This window comes from Triturus cristatus, chromosome 10 (genome assembly GCF_964204655.1).
Source record: "Triturus cristatus chromosome 10, aTriCri1.1, whole genome shotgun sequence".
NCBI lineage: Eukaryota > Metazoa > Chordata > Amphibia > Caudata > Salamandridae > Triturus > Triturus cristatus.
The window spans coordinates 415,388,848-415,413,680 of record NC_140593.1 but is presented as its reverse complement, the minus strand read 5'-3'; the positions used below and the strand labels follow the sequence as shown (position 1 = coordinate 415,413,680).

The 24,833-nt window shown below is 45.2% G+C and overlaps 1 protein-coding gene across 2 annotated transcripts in view; it reads left to right on the top strand.

Annotated features, from left to right (window-relative positions):
- Positions 1 to 24,833, top strand: part of MASTL (microtubule associated serine/threonine kinase like) — a 260,527-nt gene that overhangs the window by 65,541 nt on the left and 170,153 nt on the right. For both annotated transcript variants that reach the window (XM_085631754.1, XM_085631753.1), the window contains exon 5: positions 1,400 to 1,506. In XM_085631754.1, the coding sequence (XP_085487880.1) occupies positions 1,400 to 1,506 (107 nt within the window). The remainder of the gene's footprint in view (positions 1 to 1,399; positions 1,507 to 24,833) is intronic.

The following is a 24,833-nucleotide window of genomic DNA, read 5'->3' as shown; positions in this document are numbered from 1 at the left end:
TCCGGGCACTTCACGCAGGGTGCAGACCCGGGGCCGGCTAGTCCCAATGTGTTCCTCCAGTGCCACACACATCAGCTGATGGTACGTAGGCCGCAGTCCGCGGCTGTTTTTAGGGAGCCACAGTGCACCACCTTCCCAATAGGAGCATCGAGGTGCCCACTTCTATGCTTTAGTCCAGGGTGTTGCTCGTTAGGTTGGTGGGGCAGCGCTCTGTCAGGTCACCAGCTTCTCTCCGACCAGGGCCCAGGCACCGTCCACAGGCCCTCTGGTTCCGAGCTCTGCCACCCAGCTCACGGCCCCGCAGATGGTCGGCCGAGCTGTCGCAGGCCAAAGGAGGGGTGCATGTCACTGCTAGGCGTGTTTGAAGGTACTTAAGGGAAGATTTAAGGCACGATGATCAGGATCAACAGCGGATATTTTTCAGGCTGGTGCGGAGCTTTGAAACTAAGCGACTGTGCTCCGCCTCCATCTTGGCCACGCCCCCACCAGAGGCATCTTTAATGCTATATGATGTTCTTGTGCATTGAATTTGGCTACTGAACAAAATGCATATTTACTCTGATATACACCTTTTGTATAGTACAGGATTATGGAAATGTGTGAGAGATGTGTAGATTTTTGATTGCGCTATTGAACCACAATTGTGTACATCAGTGAGACCTCTGAGAAAAACTAGTGTCTGTTTCAACATTTAAATATTTTTTAAGAAATGGCAGTTAATTTTCAGAAAACTTGCTGGGCTATTTAGGCACAATGTTCAACAGTTTTCACCTGCTTTGAATAGGGGTAGTTTAGGAAAAGGGGGGGGGGATAAGCAACTTGTTTGCTGCTTTTTTGTGTATCAGTCAATTATTCTGATTGTTCTGCTGTTTTGAGGAAGAAATATAGTTTGCCTCTCCAGTAAGACAACTGGCGAAGGGCAGTACATAAAGGAGAAGAATATCCCCACTCATCTTGTGGTTTCTTCAGGTGTTCCAAAGTAGAAAATGCTAATTTTACTCTGTTTAGTTATAACCAGTCCTGAGAGTGTTGTCATCAGTAAGAAATGGGTCAGCCTATTAGTGCGTCAAGGAGCTGTTAGCACCTGTGGAGACTATTTGATGTAATGTTACTTGAGAAATAGTTGAAATGAACAGATAACTGCGGTGCTCATCAGGCTATATGGCCCTGTGCTATTAGTACATTGTCTTTATATCTGGCTTCAGGCATTCATTTTGGAGAAACACTACCTAATTTAAATCGCGTCAATTTATTTTCTTCTTTTTACTGGTACTTAGATATGCATGCACAAGTTCTACCTGGTACATTGGAAATGAGGTTGATATAACTACTAAAGCTGAAGTTTCCATATGTGACTACTTTTGATTGTAGCATTTAATTTGTTTCCCTCACATTTTAGAAATTAATATGATGGATATCCTTACAACACCTTCAATGGTGAAACCTAAACAAGACTACTCGCGGACTCCAGGACAACTGTTATCTCTTATTAGCTCATTAGGCCTTGTAAGTACACACAATTATGTTAATTACTATGTATAATGTGTATATCACATAGAACTGAGCACCTAAGGAACATTTTTAATCTGAATTACCTCTATTGGTAATATTAGACTAACCTACTCTCATAATGTTCAACCAATTTCCAAGAGTGAAATCCTAAGGCATTTCTTTTTTAATGTGGTCTGCTATTGCATGCACTGATGTAATGCTTCTTTTGTGAATTGGTGTCTAAGCATAGTACCTATGCAGAAACGCAAAGGTTTAGTGACCGGCCTTTTTAGGTCTTGCCTAAGAATGTGCATGACTTTTGTGTGCACGATCTTTTATTTTCTATACCGTGTACGTAGAGATGCCCATTGCTTACCATTGGTTAGCTTCATTGTTACTCTACTTTTCTTGCTTCTTATTGGTCAGCTGTGTAGGCTTACTTCGTCTTCGTGTTGTCCTTCCCCTGGAGCATGGGCCTATTGCATGTTTTTAGGTATCCCTTTTTTCTTTTACCAGACTATGCCTTTTTCAGCTAGCTTCCTCATGTACTTCTTCCCAGTCCTTCCTTCACTCATCTGTGTTGCTTCTTGTCCCCACACACCATCCCTCCTGTTGTCTGTCCAGTTGCTTCTTGCCCTCGCCCTCTGTTCTTTTTGTTTTAGACTTGTTTCTTCTTGCTCCCACCTGCTGTCCCTTGTGTTGGTTTATCACTTCTTGCCCCCACTGTCCTACCATTGTGCCTGTTGTAGGTTCTTTGACCCCCCTCACCTTCAGTTGTTGCTTGTCCCCACTCCTCCTTTGCATTGGTGCTTGCCCCATCCCCCCCACACCATAAACAAGCATTGGCATAGCCAATAGGTCTCGCCTTTGGGACCTTATAAGTGTTTAGCTATGCAACGGTTGATGTTGCACCAAGGATATTGTGCTGCATAACTAAATACTTATAAGGTTCCAAAAGCGAGACCTATTGGCTATGCCAATGCTTGTCTGCCCTGCAGCCACTTTGTAGCTGATGCTAGGTTCATCTGACTCATTAGCTCTCACCCTGTCAAAGTTGAGAGAGCCCCTGATAATAGAATGCTAGTCCAACTGAAACCTTAGATTTCAATGTATTGGCTTGGCTGGAAGAAGTGGGGATTTTTAGGTGAAATATGAGCAAATGTGGTTAGACTCTGCATGAGGAATAACTGCTAAATGGAGGGTGCCAGTGTTGCCTCGTCTCCATGTGAGTCATCAACTCCCTATATAACATGCAGTTGGGTGACGCAGGGGCTCATGATGTCCACTAACAAATACCTCGCAGTGGCCACCTCAGTGACTGGCAGCCTGCAGCACAGAGAGCCCTGGATCCTGAGGGGAGAGGGGGGGGGGGGGGGGGGAGGGAGGTCAAAGGGTTTTTAGAACAGGGAACTGTTTCCAGGAGAGGGTAAGGCACGGGGAGAGTGAGCTCTGAATCAGAGGTGGAGAAAGAGAGTTCCACAAGTGCAGATCAAATGTAATGAGGAGTAAGGAAAAGTGAGTAAGAGGGTGAAATGAGATGATCATGTAAAAGAATGAGCAGGAGTGGGGAAAGAGCATCATGTTATAGAAAGAGCTTGAATAGCAGGAGAGATGGAGTTGAGAGTGTGAGAGCGCGGTATCCGAGAGAGTGCTCCAAGGGTAATGCTACAAAGAGGACAGAAGGGAAAAAGCAAGATAGACGAGAGGGGTGCAAGCAAGCTTCAGTGCTAAAGATAATAGGAAAGAGTGTGAAATAGGAGAAGGGCAATAGCGTGGAAGTAGCGAAAATCGACAGCAGTCAAAGAGGACAGAAAGAGGAAGCCAGAGAGAGCGCAAGATCGGGAAACAAGATATAGGAAGATAACAGAGAGGGGAAGACAGAAGCAAATAGAGAATGGAGTAAAAGTAATATAGTATGAAAGAAACCTAAAGAGCGACAAAGAGGAAATGACTGAGGCGCAGAAACAGACAGCAGGAACAACAGCTTTTAAAACAAGCACGCGCGCCTCGCGCTGAAAGTAAAAAAAAAACATTTGACGAGGAGAGGCGGAGGCAGCAGGGGAAGGGGAGAGAGGAGGGGGCCTGCGCATGTTTCCCTTGCAGGAGCAAGCAGGAACAATCTGTTAATTCCAAATAGATGGTTTCAAAGCTCGCTACCGCTTGGGAATCGCCAAACGTGCACGTGTTGCCATTGAAAGCAATGCAACGTGTGCACGTTTTTGGGCCAAAAACAGAATCGATTCCTAAAGGTCTCCTCCTACGCAGCGCATGCTCGCTGCATAGGCGAGACCTAAAAAAGCGCTATGACAGTCACCACTGGCTGAGTCCTAGCACTTTTTTAGGTCGGTTGTGAGCAAGTGCTGCTCTGCAAAGAGCTGTGGTAGTTGAGTACGGACAGAAGCTTCGCCCACTCTCTCCTCCCTTATTTTTCATTGGCTTGTGTGTTTGTCCTTTGTAAATGCTGGCTTCTGATTCCTTATGAGGCTTCTTAGTCCCTCCTTAGTACAGCCTTGTCGTCATTTGTATCCTCCCATGGCTACTGGCCCCTTTTAGTTGGTTGTTACACGGGGCATGTACTATTTATTTCGTGCACACGTAGCCTCACACAGCTTTGTCCATGCCTTCTCCTGTCCTCCCCCTCCCTCCCTCCCTCCCGATGTCCGTGCCTTGTCGTCCCCCCACCCTCCTTCCCTTGTTTGTGATGCCAAGTTGCCAACCATTTGCAATGCAATAGGTCTCGCGTAAATTGGAGACCTATTGCATTGCAAATGCTTGTTTTTGTAGATGCCATCACATTAGAATGCTTAAGCCAAATGCATCATGACAAGATGCCAAACGCATCCTGACATACAAGTTTATTGTTATGTTAATGGCAGGTGTCGGGACCTAGTATTGTGGCGTTTATGACCAGAATTGGTTGTCAGAAAAAGGGAGTCCTAAATTAGGCAGATGAACGAGTGGCTTTTAAATTCCGGGACCGCTCTGCTTTGCCGCTATCGTGGTAGATGTGTTTTTTACAGTCTGTAATGGGTTCATAATTCTCGCTGCTGTTCGCTAAACGTGGCTACTCTCTTGTGTAAACAAAGTGGCAATTTACCAAAGAGACAATAAAAAGAAAATACATTGGTTCACAATTGTGTTACGATGCTGATCCGTTGGAATATGTGTGTCTGCTCCCGGTTTTAGCATCTGGCCGAGGTGTTGTCCTTGCTGAGAAGCGTTACTGACACACATTTAGTCCTGGGTCTTTATCCATGTCTCCGAAAACGTGTTTGTGTGCATTGGACGAAGACGCTGGCCTGATAAGTGATGCGCTTATGTCATAACCACCTGATGACTGAGGTGGTTGTCACAGTCCAGCTCCCCAAGGAAAGAAGGGGATCCTCATTGCTAGTAGTACTGGGTTTTTTTCTTTTGAAAAATATAGTACTAATAATAATAAGGAGCCCCTTCTTTCCTTGGGGAGCCACAAAAAAGAAAAAGCAAATTTTAAGTTGACTGCACAATTTGGCCAATACAAAAATGTTTTTGAAAAACGTTTAGGTCCTGGGGGTGGGGTGGTTTCTGGGGCGGCATATGGTTATGCATGTGCTTAAACTTTTTTCCTAAGTGTCGTACATTTCCATTCATATTGTGCATAAATTATGCGTTTAGTAAAATGGGTTCACACAATGTAGGCTATTTGTGTAGAATGGGTCTCGCCATTTTAGCTAATGCTACGCATTTATTGTGTATGCATGTAGGTTGTTTTTTTTTTGTAGTTCTGACCTAAGTTGAATTGCAGATTCACCTAGCCAGTTGTGAAGGAGAGCTTTGCTATTACTAAAGACAATGGAGAAGAATATTAGTAATGCTCGGTTCTCCTACTGTTTATTAATCACAGCACTACAACAACAAAACAACAATATTCAATATCCTGCAGTCCCCACATGAAATGACATAACACACCTACTATAAAAGGGTTCCGTTTTCTTGATGCGTCCAGAAGTAGAGTGTCAGTCCATGGGTGAAACGATGGACCAAAAACTGTAAAAGAAAACCCTGCAGGAGCCACAATACATCCTCTTGGTCGTTCCGGCTGTCATCCGTAGTCCAGAGATCTATGTCCACTGTAGGCTGAGGTTTTGATGAAGGCCACATCCACTGGTCAGATCAATGCCGGATTTGGTGCTCCAAATGTACAGGAAATTACAAAGACTCATCAGTTATCGGGTGGGGAGGCTCTATTGTGCATGTTCAAAGTGAATTAATTACAGACATTGCCACCTGACCAGCAGGTTTACAATAAAGGTCTTTAAAAGAAGAACCCCATGACCAATCTGTGACCTTCGAGATACGCTCCAATGTAGTCCTGCCCAAAATACCTTGGGTGCCATGGCACTCAGTGTACCAAAAGTGGAAGTGTCTACCCCTGCTCTCACCATCACCATCTCAACCCATATAATTAAAGTTGTGCGAGTAACCGTATGAAAAGTCTTCCACAAAGCTATGATTAACTGAGACGCAGGAGTTTGCACCCACTCAGTCACCCAATATATTGGTGGAGCATCACCCCACACAGAATTTGGGGTGCATTGCAAAATATGAAAATTCCACAATGGAGGATGCATTTTTTTCTTCCGACAATGCGAATATTAACCCCTGTAGGTGTGACCTGCATAGCCGTGATGTCCAATGCTCCGACGTTTGACACCCTTTGATGTAAACTGAAGTTGCATGCAAAAGTCCTTGCACATCTGTAAACATCGGAAAGATTCCAATCTGCCAGGACCAGTCTGTTATGATGAACTAACATATGACACTGGCCATAGAGGTTCCTCAACATCGGAGGGGGGGGGGGGGGGTCCGCTACTGCTCGAGCAGCCAGGTCTTGAGCTGCTTCCTGAAGGCGAGGTGGTCTTGGGTCAGGCGGAGGTGGGTTGGGAGGGAGTTCCAAGTCTTGGCGGCCAGGTAGGAGAAGGACCTTCCTCCTGTGGTGGCTCTTCGGATGCGGGGGACGGCGGCGAGGGCGTGGCTGGTCGATCGGAGCTGGCGTGTGGGAGTGTAGAAGTTGAGGCGGCTGTTGAGGTATCTCGGGCCTTGGTTGTGTAGGGCTTTGTGTGCGTGGGTGAGGAGACGGAAGGTGATTCTCTTGTTGACCGGGAGCCAGTGCAGGTCTCTCAGGTGTCCGGAGATGTGGCTGTGTCGGGGGATGTTGAGGATGAGTCTCGCAGAGGCGTTCTGGATCTGCTGGAGTCTCTTCTGGAGTTTGGCAGTGGTTCCGGCGTAGAGGGAGCTGCCGTAGTCTAGTCGGCTGGTGACGAGGGCCTGGGTGACCGTCTTCCTGGTCTCGGTGGGGATCCACCAGAAGATCTTACGAAGCATGCGCAGGATGTTGAAGCACGACGAAGAGACGGCGTTGACTTGTCTGGTCATGGAGAGGGAGGAGTCCAGGATGAATCCCAGGTTGCGTGCGTGGTCTGTTGGTTTGGGTGCGCTGCCCAGGGCGGGGGGCCACCAGGAGTCGTCCCAGGCGGAGGGCGAAGAGCCCAGGATGAGGACTTCCGTCTTGTCTGAGTTCAATTTCAGGCGGCTGTTCATCATCCATTCGGCTACGTCTGTCATCCCTTCGTGTAGGTTGGCTCTGGCGGTGGCGGGGTCGTTGGTGAGGGAGAGGATCATCTGGGTGTCGTCGGCGTAAGAGATGATGTTGAGGTTGTGTTGGCGTGCGATGGCCGCAAGGGGGCTCATGTAGACATTGAAGAGGGTGGGGCTGAGCGAGGAGCCTTGAGGAACGCCGCAGATGAGTTCGGTGGCTTCTGATCTGAACGGGGGGAGGCGGACTCTCTGTGTCCTTCCGGCGAGGAAGGAGATGATCCATTCTAGTGCCTTCTCTTGGATTCCGACGTTGCTGAGGTGCTGCACTAGGGTGCGGTGGCAGACTGTGTCGAATGCCGTGGAGAGATCCAGGAGGATGAGGACAGCAGTTTCTCCGTTGTCGAGCAGGGCTCGGATGTCATCGGTGGCTGCGATGAGGGCGGTCTCGGTGCTGTGGTTGGCCCGGAAGCCAGACTGCGAGAGGTCGAGGGATCCGTTCGTCTCGAGGAAGGCGGCCAGCTGCTTGTTGACGGTTTTCTCGATGACTTTGGCCGGAAACGGGAGGAGCGAGATGGGGCGGTAGTTTTTGAGTTCGGTGGGGTCCGCTGATGGTTTCTTCAGTAGAGCGCTGAGTTCGGCGTGCTTCCAGCTCTCCGGGAAGGTAGCGGTGTCGAAGGAGGTGTTGATGATGTCCCGCAGGTGGGGTGCAATGACAGCGTTGGCCTTGTTGAAGACGTGGTGAGGGCAGGGGTCGGTTGGAGATCCGGAGTGGATGGAGTTCATTGTGCGTCGGGTTTCTTCGGTGTTGATCGGGGTCCAGGCGCGGAGGGTGGTGGTGGGGGGTGCCTGTGCTGTCGTGGGGTGCGTTGGCTGTGTGATGAAGCTGTTGTGTATGTCTGCGATCTTGTTGTGGAAGTAGGAGGCGAGGGAGTTGCAGAGGTCTTATGATGGGGTGATGTCGTTGTTTCCGGCGTTGGGGTTGGAGAGCTCTTTGACGATGTTGAAGAGTTCCTTGCTGTTGTGTGCGTTGTAGTCCAGTCGTTCCTTGAATGCGGTTTTCTTGGTGGTGTGGATCAGTTGGTGGTGTTTTCGAGTGGCGAGCTTGAGGGTGGTCATGTTGTCTGGTGTTGGGTCTCTGTGCCAGGCTCTCTCGATGGCTCGGCAGTTCTTCTTGGAGCTCTTGAGTTCGTCGGTGAACCATGGTGCTTTCTTACTGCCGGGTCTGCTAGGCGGGGTCCTCAGAGGGGCGAGGTCGTCTGCGCAGTTTCAGATCCACTTCGTGAGGTTGTTTGCGGCCTGGCTGGGGTTCGCTGTGCTGGCGGGGGGGGGGTCCTGGCTCAGGGATGCGGCGAGCTGGTCGGCTGTGATCTTGTTCCAGCTTCTGCGTGCAACCTGTTGCTGGTGGACCGTGTTCTTTCTGAATTTATTTATATATATATATATATATATATATATAGATATATAGATATATAGATATATAGATATATAGATATATAGATAGATATATTAATATATTCGGACTGCACTTTGCTAGTAAAGCCATAGAGAGTTCATGGGCTGGAAACTCAACAACTCAAGTTCCCCAGCATCATGATGGCTTCACTGAACACAGTGTTTGGTACCAACAACTCCTCTCAATAAACCCATACTGATACCAGTGTGGCATTTACTGAAACATGTACCAAAAGGGCACCTCAGAAGTGCCCCCTGAAAACCTACCAACCCTGGTGGGGTCGCTGACCAGCTTAAGGCAGCCTGCCACCACCAGACATGTTTCTGGACCCCTGGGTCGAGAGCCCCTGCTCTCCAGGCCAGAAACGGGCTCATCCTCGGCGGAGGTGTCACACCTCCTCTCCCAGGTTGAGCACAGTGCTTGAGAGGGGATCTTCAAAGGCCTTGCCGCCTTTGTAATGGGACCCCAGCCTCTGCTGCTAGCAGCAGATGTCAGCCCCCGGTTTAAACCACACACTTTTGGTGGGAGAATCGGCGGGAAAGCCAGAATTTAATAGGGGATGTGCCCCCCCCTTCGCCAACTCCACCCCTCAGGTGCTGGAGGCGAAGTCGAGCACATTTTCCAGAACCCACCATCTTGAAGATAGTGGGACTTATCCAATCCGGGCTAGGGCTATGCCCCTCTCCCACAGGAAGATGGCATAATAGTGGGTGTAGACACCCCAGGTAGGGAACCCATTGGTCCCTGCCTGTTACTCCCCTGTATCACCCCTATATCTACCTTTTAGGTGGCACCCCCAGACAGTGAAATCAGAATTATCATGACTGAAGAAGAGCCGGACACTACAGCGTCGCACCAGCGGAGAAGACATCAGACACTCACTGATTTGGGCCCAGCCCTACTGACCTGTCTGCAGCCCCCGATGACCCTGTGCTAAAAGACGACCTGTTCTGCAGTCCAGCGACCTCCAAAGCCTTGGGAGGACTGCCTGCCTTCGACAAAGATCAAGATCTTCAGTGTACAGCAGACCTGTACAGAAGAAACCAACTTTAAAGAAAAGGAACTCTGCTCTGAGGAACGGCGAAACCGCCACCCGACTCACCTCTGCACCCAACGCCCGAGTTAAGGTGGCCCACCAGTCCTGCACAGGTTCCCCAGTGCTTCTGAGCCAGAGTCCACTGTGGGCTGACCCCTGCCGGACTCACCTCAACGCCTGTTTGGCGGTCAGAATCTGAGTTTGTCCCAATGCTTTTCAATGGCGACTGAAGGTGTCTGGAGCCATACTGCTTGCAGGGAGGTAAATCGGTTGCAGGGTCCAAGCTTTTGGGGGTTAGCATCAGCACATGGGAGGCCACAAAGCCGCACCAATCATACACCACCAGCGGCACAGGGTCCAAAGTCCGTGCTGAGCCCCCATGCCTTTTAATGGGGATTCTTCTCTTGGCAAACAGGCTACAAGCGTGGCACCGGAGGTTGCAGGAGGGACACTGTATAAATAACTCCGCATACAGTGTGCCATTTCAAGGTAAGGAGTTTATTCATATACCATCTGATGTGTCCCGGTCCCTTCCTGGCCAGAAGTCAACTGACCAGAATTGAACCCTACTTTGAACAACAGCTGTCATGTGGAACTCGTAGATAAAGAGATTCCACATGCAGTAATAAACAAGCACAGGTTAATCACAACACATCTTTTTCTTCACAATTAAAAAAAACGTTTAAAACTATAATAAACGAAGAGTTAAGAAGTAAGTAAAACAAGGCATTGAGAAGATTATTATAAGCAATCAAAAGAAAGAATAATGAAAAAGGATACATGAGAAAGACAAGAGGTCACCATACATAACCAAGATACACTGGCATTTTACGTTCTCTGGTTTGCTTCCCTTCAGATCCCACTCAACTATTTGAACCTTCCCTTGGGAGAACCACAATGTCAGAGGCTCCTTGAATGCTCGCCCCTGCCACCCAGTGGTGGGTGACTGGAAGAAGGACCAAAGTCATTGCCAAAGTCTGCATCTTTCATAAATATGGAACAATGGACAGCTTCTTCATACCCTGTCAAACAAACACCGCCTTTCTGATGCAAGGCAACTCTACGTTTGTTGTAATGTTCTCCATTCTCCAGGAACACGTAAAAATCACAAGATCGCTTGACCATGAAAGGACCTCTGAATTTGGCAAGACCTTCTGATACCCTTCCTGCCTTGACTTTCACCCAATCCCCCGCTACAATCATTGTTTTCTTGCTAATGTCATCAACAGTTGCACCATTGTGCACAATACACTCCTTCATCTAGCCAGGCTCTAAAGCATCACCAGGAACAAGTCCTCATCACTTCAAAACGAGACGTACCCAATGAGTCCTGTACAGCAGTACAATATGCCCACACCATCTCCTCAACAGCTTCATTTGCCTCCTGATTGCCAACACCAGCCGTTTGAATGACTCATTTCACCTCTCTGTTGACCCTGGGGATTGTACAATGAAGTACACTGATGTCTGATACCGCTACCGACCAAAAATTCTTCCATTGCCTTGGAGGTGAGTTGTGCACCATTGTCCGTCACCAGAACAGAAGGAACACCTTCTTCACGAAACACTACTCAGTGCATGAATGGTGTTGCACGTGGGGATGTAATTCATGAATTTTACACGTAACCACTTGGAATATGAATCTACTCAAACCATAGCGAACTTAAGACCACTGCATACCTCAGACATAGGACCGATAAAGTCCAAGCAAACAGTGTGCCAAGGTAAACCTGGGTTGGTAATATGACCCATGACGAATTGGTCTCCAACTCAAAGACGTTTCTCATTTTCGTCACACTCCACGCACTTGACAACCCAATCGATCACCTGAGCATCCAAACCAGGCCACTAAAATTGTGCTTTGAGACGCCTCTGCGTCAAACTTTGTCCCAAATGTCCTGAATGAGCCATAGCTACCAACTTCTGTCTCAGACTATCACGAGGCACAAAATTCTCACCCCTCATAAGAATATAGCTGCCACGTGTAGACAACTCCTCTACCAGCTTGACAAAAGGTTGTACAAAACTGGTTACACAACTCTCCCTCCGTTTACCCGAAATCACCATGCACATCACATCCTCAAGCGTAAGGTCTTGCCGCATGGCCCATACGGACATTGTCGTTTTTCACTAAAATTAGCATGAGCTCGTTGCAGCTTACCTGCTGCATTCCACACGTTACTACGAGTCTTTATTTTTTTTTTTTGCAATTTTCTCAAAGTCTCCTTTCAGATGAGAACTCATCGCTGTTTTTGCTCTCTGCATGTTCCTGGGATTTTTACAGAACATAATGTGCAAGGTCGAACAACAATGCCCCTTGTTATTTTGTTCTGGCCAGTCCTTAGCCCTGAGACAAAACATACCGATGCAGCTGTTGTTTGGACAGTGTACTTGGGTTTTTAGTGGTGTGCACGAATAGGTGGCATACACTTGGAGAGGGACCGTTCTAGAGACGAGCGCCCATGATTTAGATCTACCATCTATAGGCTAAGGTATGGGGTCTGCTGACAAAGCCCATAGATCTTCTATTATATAATAATACTTCTTAGCAAGGGGAGGGAAGCACTATAGTCCTTTCTCCATTGTATTTTTATGATCTCTCCCTTCATGATTTATGGACTGTCTGCTATGCTGACAATATTTGTACTATGCATTTTCTTGCTTGTTGTGGCCCGAATAGTGCATGTTAGGGCACGTTAGTTGAAATGAATATTTTAAACCGTTTCGTGTGTCCATCAGATCTTATTGTGGACGAGTACAAAAAGTGAGCGAAAAGATGTGTCTTGTTACTGGGATTCCTGAGAGAACTGGGAGTGTTGTGTTCTGGGGTGTCTAAACATTTGTTTCTCCGGGAATGAGTAGGAGAGTAAGTGAGACACTTTAGCTAGTTGTGAGAAAGTGGCTCTGTATATACTGTTCCCAAATAGGTACAGGGTGTAGAGTCCACAGTCCCCAGAGGCTTGGCAGAGGCTAAAGTTAGATATAACCTTACTCTCTAAAGTGGTAGCTTGGTCGCGCAGTAAGGCGGTATCAGAGGACAGTGTAAAGCATTTGTTGTACACACTCAGTCAGCAAATGGTTTCACACACTCAATAACTGAACTCTAGGCCAATGGTTTATATATAAAAAATATATGCTTGTTTTATTTTAGAACCAACAATGGGTATTAAAATATACTTTCTCAGAATGATATGCTTTATATAAATACATTTGCAATATGCAATTGACTTTTGTAAACAGCTACAAGTGGTTGCAATAGGCAACACAATTCTAAACACAATAATGCATTGAGTTCAATGGAAGTTTCAAGTTATTTGCCACAGATTACTTTTAGGATTACTTTTGGAATTCCAGGACTGGATCCTAGATTCAGTCCTGGGTCAGTACTTGGAATCAAGTGATAAAAGTCGACTTAATTACTGTGGTGATTTATAGACAATATTTTGCTATTTTAAAAGTTGGCACTTCGAAAATATTTAATAGAAAACAGTCAGTGATTTCCTATGGCAGAAAATTCAAGTTGCAGGTATAGTATGTTCTTGTTACTTTTGTAATCCAGTACTGGGTGCCTAGACTCAGTACTGGGACCTTTATCAAAAGCAGGTAAGTAATTACGTTTTCAGATATTATATGATTTTGAAACAATATTTAAAGATTGCAGAAATTGATACTTAGAAAAAAATTCACAGAAAAACAGTCAATGATTTCCTATGGAAGAAAATTGGGAGCTCACCTAAGAGCAGGTGAGTGTTTTCGTTACTCTGCTGATTTTTGGTGAATATTTTAAGTTTTGAAAAGTCCACACTTAGAAGAAATTTCAGAAGAAACCAGTGAATGTAACCCAAGGAGAAAATTGAGTTATCGGTTTAAAGGTAAGTACTCGACTGGCAGAGTTAAGGTTCTGGGCATAGACTCATGGGTCTCCCAGGGTCAGGTAGGTACAGTTGGTTCACCCTCAGCGAGACTAGGGCGGCCGGGTGCAAAGAGAGTTAGGCCCAATGTTATCCTATGAGAGGTAGGGGGGCCTTGGTTGGTGGCTGCTGACAAGCAGGCCACGCGGTTGTGGGAGCTGGGCTCCTGGTCACTTACTCAGGGCAAGTGGGGAAGTAGATCGGTGTAGAGGTTACACTGCCAGGGCCACTCGGGCGGCTCGGTGCAGGGGGCTTTTGAGCCTTCGGGCGCTCAATTGATTTCAATGGGAAATCTCCGGTTTAGAAAAAGACTGCAAGCTCTGGGACGAAGATTCTTCAGGTGCCACCCCCACTTCGAGAGGTAAGTTGGGTAGTTGGAGGATAGGTAGGTACCCCGGAATCGGCACAGGGGGCTGCGGGGCGCCGGGTGCAGGGGTGCCTATTGGTGTCGGGAAATCTTACCCTCTGTTGATCGCGGGTGGGGAGGCACCTTGTTCTGAGGCTGCAGGCTTCTTCAGGAGTGTCGAGGGAGGTCCTCGGGTGCCGGACTCGGGGTCACAGTCGCCGTGGGGTCGTCCTCGTGGTCTTTGTTCACTACGCCCCAGGCCAGGCTTGGCTGGTGCAGAATCTGCTGGGTTTGCGGTTCCGGGCTGCTGCCAGGGATTAGAAGTAGATTTTGAGTAAAGCCTCCACTCATGGGAGTCCCAAGGGTTGAGAGTCAAAAGGTAGCCAGGTCCTCCGGGGTTGGTGAGGTTGCTGGCCACAAGAGATGCCGGGATTAAGCAGTAGCAGGTTCGAGGGTCGACAGGCCGGTAGGGCTGGGGCCAAAGCAGTTGGTGTCTTCCTCTTCTTAGCAGCTGCAGGGCAGGTCTTCTTTCTTCTAGCTCTTCTTCGGAATCTGGAATCTGGGGAAGGAAGGTTCAGGGTGCCCCTAAATACTAGATTTGGGGGCGTTACAGGTAGGTGAAGGGCAGGGACCAATAGGTCCCTGTCCTGGGGTGGGTACACCCCCTATCCTGCCTCTCTCCTGTGGGAGGGGGGCAGTAGCCTAGTCCTGATAGGGTAGGGCTTCCCATCGACATGATGGCGATAGCCTGGAGATGTGCTTCACCTCGCCTCCCCCACCTGAGGGGTGGGGTTGGCAGGCTGGCACATCCCCCCTCCGGCCAAGCTTCCCGCCAGAGTTGGGGGTTGCAGTGGCCTGGGGAAGCTCAGAGGCGGCATGCCTTTAAAGCTTCCCCCTGCCCATCCTGGGGGAGGAGATTTAGCGGATGGAAACAAAGATGAGGGGAAGGAATGCCAAGGTTTTTTTTAATGAGGCCCAGCATACGTACCCAAGAGACTATGTGTAGACAATGAGTATGCAGTTCTTAACAAAAAGAAAGATGACAAATAATAACTGTAATGTAGCCACCAGAACAATGCAGGAGAGTGATCTCCTTGTTGGAAAAAGACCCTCACACACCTAACAATAAGGTGTCTTGAGGTGATTTAGCACCTCGCCATGGATGTGCATTGTTGCAGGCCCTCCTACACAGGGGTCCAGCAACATGTCTGCTGTGTGGCAGCCTAGGCAGCCTCAGAACAGACATGGGTTGTAGGTTAGGTTTTAGGGGGCATCTCTAAGATGCCCTCTGGGGTGCTTGGTACAATAAATCCCACACTGGCATCAGTGTGGGTTTAATGTGCTGAGAAGTTTGATACCAAACTTCTCAGTCTTCAGTGTTTCCATTATGGTGCTGTGGAGTTCGTGTTTGACGAGCTCTCAGCACCATGTACTCTTAAATGGCAGCACTGCACTTACAGTGCCCGGGAATGGACCTGGGTACGGTACGGGTACAGGGCTCCTGTGCCCACACCATTGGCATAGGGCACCCAGCTAGAGGGGTGGCTGATATATGCCATGGCAGTGTAGGTGATGGGCATGGCACACAGGGAATGTGTGCCATGTCAACTCTTTGTTTTATCTTGCACCCAGACACCCTGCCTGCAAGGTGTGTGTGTGTGTGTGTGTGTGTGTGTGTGTGTGTGTGTGTGTGTGTGTGTGTGTGTGTGTGTGTGTGTGTGTGTGTGTGTGTGTGTGTGTGTGTGTGTGTGTGTGTGTGTGTGTGTGTGTGTGTGTGTGTGTGTGTGTGTGTGTGTGTGTGTGTGTGTGTGTGTGTGTGTGTGTGTGTGTGTGTGTGTGTGTGTGTGTGTGTGTGTGTGTGTGTGTGTGTGTGTGTGTGTGTGTGTGTGTATCCATCCTTGTGGGGACTTAGGTGTGATAACACACTCACGCTGTGGGGACTTGAGTGCACTGTGGGGACCTGAACCCAGGTCCCCACAAGGCAATGTCTTCTAAATGATAAAAAATGGCTTCAGGAACATCTGTGTCGATTTTTACAACTTTTGAAAAAATTGCCTTGTGGGGACCTGTGTTTCATCAAGTGTGTTTATATTTGTGCTCAGCTCTGCCCCCGTAGACTGGAGATGGTACTGCAGTCTTAAACACACTTTGCATTTAAACACACTTTGCTCACCAGAATCTCATGCTAGCAGCAGAAAGGGCAGATATTTCAAAGGGAAAGCTGCATAGCCATGTGATTATTCAAATATGTTAATGAAAATTAACAATTTTTCTATTTATTAAAATTAATTTTTTATTTACATGAAGCAATTTAACTTAGACTTTGTGTCTGAAAATTATTTGAGGTTTTATAAATATTGCTAAAGGCAATTAGGGTCAGTTTCTAACCCCAGGATACTTCACAATTGTCTTTTGATCTGTATCTGCAATTAAAGAATGATGGTGCACTGCGCTGAGATAGGATATAAACTGATCTGAGTGTTTTTTGTAAATAACCTTGAGGCATAAATGCCTATTATTACATTTTAATGCTTTTATCAGGAATTCTGAGTTTTTATGTTGCGTTGCCTTTGTTCACATACTATGATGCACTATGGAATATGTTCTTTGAGATGATGGCTAGATGTGTGAGTGACTAGCGCTGTATTGTGCTAAGGGCTACGTTCTTGCATACAGTGAACGGAAGCAATGTTATGCACGCAGCGTGTGGAAGTAGCTATTTAAAAGGCAAGTGATGCTCTTCTAAAATTAATTCACTTCTTGAAAGATATATTCGATTATCAAAATAATATTTATTTTGAGTGATTTAAAGAGCAGAACAATATGCAGAGAATAGAGCGAGCACCAGAAATTTGTGACAAGGAACAGTGTGGGATGAACGAATTGCCATTGTGCCAAGTTGTTTGATACCTTTGCAGTAGGTCAGCACACCTGAGCATCTTTTTTATGACTAGAGAGTTAAACAGAATGTTCGAATTTCTGCCTTTACATGTATTATGTTAGAATTGTGAAAATTATGGGTTTCTTTTGTAGGAAATGGGTTGATTACATGCACTTAAACAAATAGGATTAAAAGATGTTGATTGGCTGAGTATACCACATTTATGTTCAGCCAGACTACAAAAATGAACTGCTTTGTCATGATGACATATTCATACACAAAAGCAAAGCCATAGAGAAAATTAGATTCCTACGATGGAACTTTAAATTTCACCTTGTATGAAAACTGTCAATTATTTAACTAAGTTACTGTTTGCATAGCGACTAAAACTGGAGGACAATCAGGCTTCCTACAACCAGACACACACCTTTCCATCATAGTGCAAAGAGGTCTGTGTCATGTCTAGGTTTCCAGTACAAGATATTTGCCTAGACAAACTTAAAAAATTTACCCACTTTAGATGTGTGCTGCACTGTAAAGGTTTTGGAGAAATAAAAGCATTCCTCTTTTTTACCCTGTCCTCCAGGATGCATTATTTTTTGGGCCAAACCCTGCCTAATAGTGATAGGAGATAGGGTTTTACATCAAAAAACATGGGTGGTTGCATGCGAATGTCCATGTACCTCCATGGCACTCTCCTTTGATGCAGTGATGCAAAATACTGCATTGCGTTACTTACAGGCACATTTCCATGACAAATCACTTTTTGATCAAGATAGTAAATTAAAAATAAACATTTTGTGCTAGATTGCCTCATTTTTGTAAAGCAAACCCAGTGCAAAATGTTGGTACATCTGCCCATGTCTTCAAAAAGCAGCATAGTCGATTTGTTAAAAAACAAATCCTAACCAGACTTAATCAATAAAACTAGAAGAACTAGTAATGGCAAAATTCCCCTTCAAATGACATCTTTATAAAGTTGCAAATAAGTCACACAGTAACTACTTAACCATGTTAGAATAAGTATAAGTAGCACTGCTTTAGAATTCAAGTTTTCACAAGATTTTTATACATTTTTAAGTCACTGTTGTCGTTGGCTTCTTCCTCCTACACATTTATTGGTTAGATTTCCAAATGCGTTTATGTTTAATATCATTAACCATAGCCTAAAATATCGAAATAAAACAAAATTATAAAAAAAATGCTGTCTTGGCAGTGCACTACACCTGTCATTTAAAAGATGGTTAAAACTGATCCCTGATTTCCCTCAGTAGAAGTATTCTGTTTCTTACAAATTGCAAAATTGTATTTCTTCTAATGCAGTAAAGTACACAGGCAGTTTAGGCAGTTTAGCACTGATGTTTGCATTGAGATAAAGCACTGCAAACTCAAGTGATTTTGGTAAGTAGTAGACTTTCAGAATATTTGTCCTTTTCTTTAGTCCGTTTCACCAATATTAATTAATAGAATGGTATGGGAGCTCAGTGGTTGAACATGCGCTCAAGAGATTATAATGTGATGTGCATTTCCAAGTTTACACGTGTGGCAGGGCTGACGCCACCTTTTCCCCTTGATACCATTGACTTATGTCATGCAGTCATGTTTCATAATAGTGCTGAAAGTTGGATGCACTTTGGGTAAATATCTTTTCAAAAGAGGTATTAGTAATTATATGATAAAGTTATATTTCTAAATGCATTATTCCTTGTAAACCTTGGCCGAGACTGACCAAATTTTGAAAGCCAAAAACTGGGGCATACCATAAACATAAAAGGAGAGCTACAATTTGGCAGCGCCCATGGGCATAGAATGCGGTTCTGGGTAACACTCACCAATATAGAAAACGGATGACATAGAGGCACTGAGCATAAATTAAATGTAACTTTTACACACCATATCATATTTAATTACATAATTTCTTATAAGGAATCTTAATTATTCTTGCCCTGGTGCACGTTAAGACATGCTTCCTGTGTGTTTAGTTGACCATCTTTGAAAACCAGGACATATATGGAATTCAAATAAATTGCCAGGACAGATGCTGAAAAAACAGAACCGTCCTGGCAAATTGGGATTTCTGGGCACTGTACCTTACCTACACCCAGTAGCGGCTCGCATAGGGCGTGCTGTGGGGTGGTGAGGCGGGAAGGGGTAGGGTGGGGGTATGGCAAACACAGACATAGGAGGGAACGGAGGAAAGTAATTATTACGTTCCACCGAACCGTCGTATGTCCGTGTTTGCTTCCCCCGCCCTTCCACCGCGCAGCACGCCCTATGAGACCTGCTACTGCCTACACAGATGTTTCATACAAACTGACAGTGATGTTCCTTCTTGCATAAACATTCTTATTTATAATAGATGCCAAACTCTTCGCTTTCAACAACATGCATGTCCAAATGTAAAATATAACTGTTTTGTTATGGTTCATAGTGGCAGTGGTTGTAAGTAAAATGTTGCTGTTTGTCATTGATGCTGGTGTTTGCCAATTTTAGACATTGGTTTCTTACATAACAGACAGCACCCCAGGTTGAATCATTGCTAAATATTCCCAATGTAGAAATAGTAATTTGTCACAAAGTCCACAAAAGTATGGCCGCCACAGCTGGGCTCCTAGCACACAATCTTTTGTAGGAACTTGTTGATACTTTGAAAAGTAGAGCTACACAATTATGTTGAGACAGTCTGTACAAGAGAGTAGGCCTGAACAAAATGTTGTTATGCCCGGCATAATCTTTTCTGCAGTTTGCTTTATGCTTTTTAGCTGAAATTAGACCGTTATGCCACTGTGATATTTTACATTTAGGAGAAAAATACTATTGTGGGAGTACTGGAATAACATGAACGAATCGAAAGAGAGCAGCTGCTGCTCAAGTCATGTGCAATGTGCATGTCAAAGTGCACATGAGGATGCATTTCATACTAAAAGATAGCACTAAATACCAGCTTTTCAGCTCATGTAATTGTGTGTAATTTCATATAATTTTCCATAAAGTCGTCATAATTATGCAAATGGAAATTATGTGAATTTCACACACCTCTACCACCATGGGCAAGCCATCCATTAGGTAAAATATAACTTCCTTACAATACAAGTCAGGCTGCACCCCTGTAGTTACCTCCAGCTACAGCCCTTCAGCCCTTAAGCCCAAGTGAGACTGTATCCCTGTGTCCAGCTCAAACTGCAGTCCTATGCCTACCTGAGACTGCAGGTCCTTGTCCAGCTCAGGCTGCTTGTCTATGTCCAGTTGAGGCTGCAGACCTGTGCTCAGCTCTGACTTTTTTTCTGTGCCCAGCCTGTAGAACTATGCTCAGCTCAGAATTCATTCCCATGCCCAGCCCTGACTAAAGGTCGGTGTCCAACTCTAACTGTGGCCACGTACCAAACTCTTCCTGCAGACCTGCACCCTTTGCAGGCTGCAGACCTGTTTCCAATCTGAAACCGCAGGTATGTGCTGAGAAGAAACTGCAGGCCTGTGCCCAGCTCAGACTTCATGCCTGTGCCTAGCTCTAGCTATAGGTCTGTGCACAGCTCTGACTGCAGCTCTGTACCAAGGGAAAACCGCAGCCCTGTGTGCATCTTTACCTGCAGACCTGTCCCCAGATCATCCTGCAGAACTGAGACTTCAGGCCCTTGACCAGCTCAGATTGCATGCTCTTGACTAGGTCAGACTGAAGATCTGTGCCCAGGTCAGAAATGTAATCAAGCAGAGTACGATGAGTAAGGCTCAAAGATGGGATGGAGTACCAATGTACATATTTGGTAATAAAATCACTCTTTGGACTCCACTTATCACGAACAAGCTAAGAAGTGCCGCTGCTATTGGTCCACTTAAATCCTGGTCCACTTCTATTATCGTTCCCACCTTTGAAAAGGGCGACAGATCAGATACATGTTTCTATCGCCCTGTTTCCTTGATCGATTCCACATGCAAGCCGATGTCAATATGAATAATGACACATTCATGTATGAAAATGAAATCGCATCTTTATTGTCAAATTTACTGTTTGTGAATTCCATGTCAACCCTGACTCAGAAATACGAAGTTATTAGGCCCTGAGACCCAGGCCAGAGGTCACTAATTGAAAGGTCACAGGTGGGGTGGCACATAGCAGATCAATCCCACAGATAGGTGCAGAGACACCACAATGGTCCAGGGAGATTGGCCCCAATAAAGCTCACATTGCCGGAGGGGTGCGTGTGCTCCCAAAACACCATAAAGGCAGATGCCACATGAAGTTAGGAACACATAGCCAAGTAGGACACAGCACACACAGTGGTCATGCTCTCCCCATGCTGGAAATCTAGACACATTACTCACTGGCCGCATTGTGTCTACGCAAGTTCAAAGCTCACCTGGATTCCTCATCCAATACATTAATGTATGTCTCCAAAGATAGAGGTTCACATTCCTTACCATAAAAGTATCACCAGAACTGTTTTATTGCATTCAAGGAACTGTATATAAATCCATGGTCTACCAATTGTAAATTGAGACAGTCCTCAGAACCTATGTCTGTGGCAGTTCTCCCGGTTGCATTGTTTAATAGAACAGACTGTTCTGTTTTGCCAGAAGCTTTTTGTCTCTTGTTTTTTCAAGGTATTTCATGTTGAAGCAACAAAGGTTTTGGGAAGGATCTTGTTAGCCCGTTTGGAGGCCTGGTAGCTTGTCCCCAATACAGTATGGGTTCAGAAGGGTCTCGGCACGACAGAGCAGTATGTGGAGTGAAGTACAGTGAAATGGGTAGAGTGGACTGATGTGCAGTGCATTAGAGTAGAGTGGAATAGCATACAGTGGAGTGGCAGAGAGTACGGCACGTTACTTTAAACGTAGCGTGAAAGTGTGTGAATGGATGTAGATGTAATGTGGCAGTGTAAATGGTAATTTTTGGTAGTAGATGTAAATAGTTTAAGTAGTGTTAAAGTTATAGATCTGACAATACTTACTTATATACTGTGCCTTGGTATACTATGGTAACATTGCAGTATAACGCGGTAAATACCGATAACAAGGTAGCATATGACTGGCTAGCAACTGTGTTTACAAAACATAACAGGCAGCTATGTAGTTTTTAGCCCACTTTTGTTCCATTCTGGGTTAGGGCCTTAGATATAGGTAAGTAGTGTTTTTTATTGTTGTACCCTACCAATTACCAATGTATTAGAGTAGTAAAAGGTAGTGAAAATTAATTTATATTTTTTGCTATATTTTTAAAACAGTTTATAGAGAACTACGCTAAAACCAACAAAGTACCATGGTAGTTCAGGAAAAAAATTACAACATTAAAAAAAAAATGCAATGTAGTACACTATATTAGTGAAATATAATGTAGTAGAGTGTGTTTAAAATTTACTACCATATCTTTTATTTTTAAGTAGCGTGTTAAAGTGCACTGTAGTACACCATATTTGCAAAATATAGTATACTACAGTGTATTGTAAAGTGTGTTACATATTTAATTTAAAAAAATTAAGTACTGCAGGTATGCCTAGGTAGGACTGCGGTGCTGTGATATTTTTTTAAATATTGAGTAACTTATAATTAATTTTCCCTACCTATTACCACTTTGTTAAAGTGATAATAGGTAGGGAAAATATATGAAACCTAATACTCACCTATATCTAAGGCCTAAATAAGAAAAGCTGAAGTGTACGTAAATCCAACATGGTTGCCTTTAAATTTTGTAAAGGCAGACATAAGCATTCACCACAGTACTTTCGCAAACTTTTGTGTAACTACAACAGCCACCGTTATCACTAAGTTAAAATGCCTTATAAATTTGAGAAATAGTTACCCTACTTATCTGTACTACCCAAAAGGATCATCTAAACACCATAATCTTTACTCCAGCCACATCAGTGCAGCCGTTTTTGTGCTACATGCAACACCAAAGTCTATGGAAATTACATTGGTGGAAAAACCTGTTTTGGGACCCTGGTTTTTTCTCTGCACCCTCATAATGAATTACCACAAAACTTGCCATCAACAGTCAATTTAGCTATAGGCTAGGAAAGTATTGTAGAGATTCATCAAATGGGAGCAAAGTTATTAGAAAGCAAAACTCCAAGGAATTCCTATCTCTGGGATTCCTAACTAGAACTACAAAGTGGCTACTGGCACTCTGAAATTTATATCTAGATGTATATATCTATATCTATCAAATGTTGCTGTTTTTTGAGAGGTTAGGACCTAGCCCTCTTTCCTTTTTTGGTATGTTCTGGGGGTAATCTCAAGTCCCCCTTTTTAAGACAAAACCTACCTTTACCCCTATCTGCGCCCGAATCCTAAAATCACCCTTATCTTCCTTCACCTCTATCCATCCCTTGACCCTAAAATCACCCTCACCTCCCTTGACCTTATCCCTTAACCCTAAAATCCTCCTTACCTTGCTTTACCTCTTCCAACTCATTCACCCTAAGCTTAACCTTACCCTAACCTCCAATTACCTCTACCAGCCATAATCCTAAAATCACTCATCCACTCCACCACATTGTGGAGTAGTGTGGCTCACTGGTGTGGAGTAGTGTGGCTCACTGGTTAGAGGCAGCAGACCCGGAAGCAGAGGACGGCCCGGGACCAGGGTTCAATTCCCGACGCGGCAGGGTTGTGGACCAGGGCCAGCGGACTCAATAATTCTCGCCTCGGTGCCTACTCTAACCAGGGATCACACTCGGCAACTCTGGGCATCAGCTTGCCTCATCTCCACAACGGCCCCCCACATTCGCCGGGGATGCCTGGTTTCACCTTGGAGATACCCAGGAGGGACCATCTCACAGGGATAGCCAGGACGGGTTCCCCAGCGACCTACAGCGCCACGACGCCTCGGCAGCAGTGCTCTTTACAAAAAACACATACAAAAAACACATACATACATACATACTCACCTCTCTATACCGCTTCCAACCTCTTCACACTACACTTACACATTAACTCTAATGTCACCTTACCTCCACTGACACATTAAACCTAAAATCACCTTTACCCTCAATATCTATACCTACTCAGTAACCCTTAGCCTCCTTTTCCACTATGCACCTTGTAACCATAAAATCACTCATAACCCCTTTACCTCTACTTACACCTTGACCCTGTTTCGTTCTTTAAAATAACATAATGCTATTTAAAAAAAAATATACTTACCTGTGAAGTAAAGTACTGAGTGGTAAATGATTCATGGTAAGAGTAAAAATCTATTAGCATCATTTACCTGCGTAGTACTTATTGTGTGGTAAATAGTGATAGGTAATTGTCATGCAGGGTAAAAAGAAAATCATGGTAAAGGTTAAATATCTGAGCCGGGCCCAGTTGGAGGAGAGTTGACTGGTTGCTACGGGTACAGCCCTGTCAGCATAGGCCTGGACTTGTTTACTTAGGGGGATATTTACAAGCCCCTTGCGTCACCGGACTGTCACTTTTTTGTGACGCTCTAGTGGTGCAAATCACAATATCATATTTATGAGGCCACACAAACCCACAATGCGTGTCTTTGAATGGCCTCATAGCTATGGAGTAATGCAAGGCAGCACAAATCGTTGAGTTGTCTTACTCTGCACTCAGGAGGCGTTCCATCGGTTTTGCTGAATTTTTCCCAGATTTACTAGAGCGCGTAAACCTGGGGAAGTGCCAAAACCTTACGCCTCCTGAGGTGAGACGTAACAAGGAGAAATAACTTTATTGCTCCTGATTTTTTCCTCCATTTAGGATTATTTCTGTGCAGAATTGTGCCACTTCCTGCAGAAAAACAATTCTGCTGACAACACAAGCACCCTTACACCATGGTGCAAGGGTGCATGCATTGGAGATAGACTGCCAAAACGGTGCCAGTGCAGGTGGGAAGGACGGGAATGCACTGTATTGCATACATACGGTACATTCCTACCCTTTCGCTTTGACGTAGAGCACTGCAGCAAGCTGACTTGCTTTGCTGCCCTACACCAAATCCCCATAAATGAGGGCCTTAATTTCTTGCACTTGCTACTGTGCACATTTAGGAGCAGATTTACCAACATTTAAAGCAATTTGGTTTCATCACAAAAGGGACGCAAACCAGCACAATGTTTTTATTAATATTTACTTTCAAGTTTTGTGTTCGAAATTGCCTAAAAGTAATGTCATGCACTGCATTGCATTACTTAGCG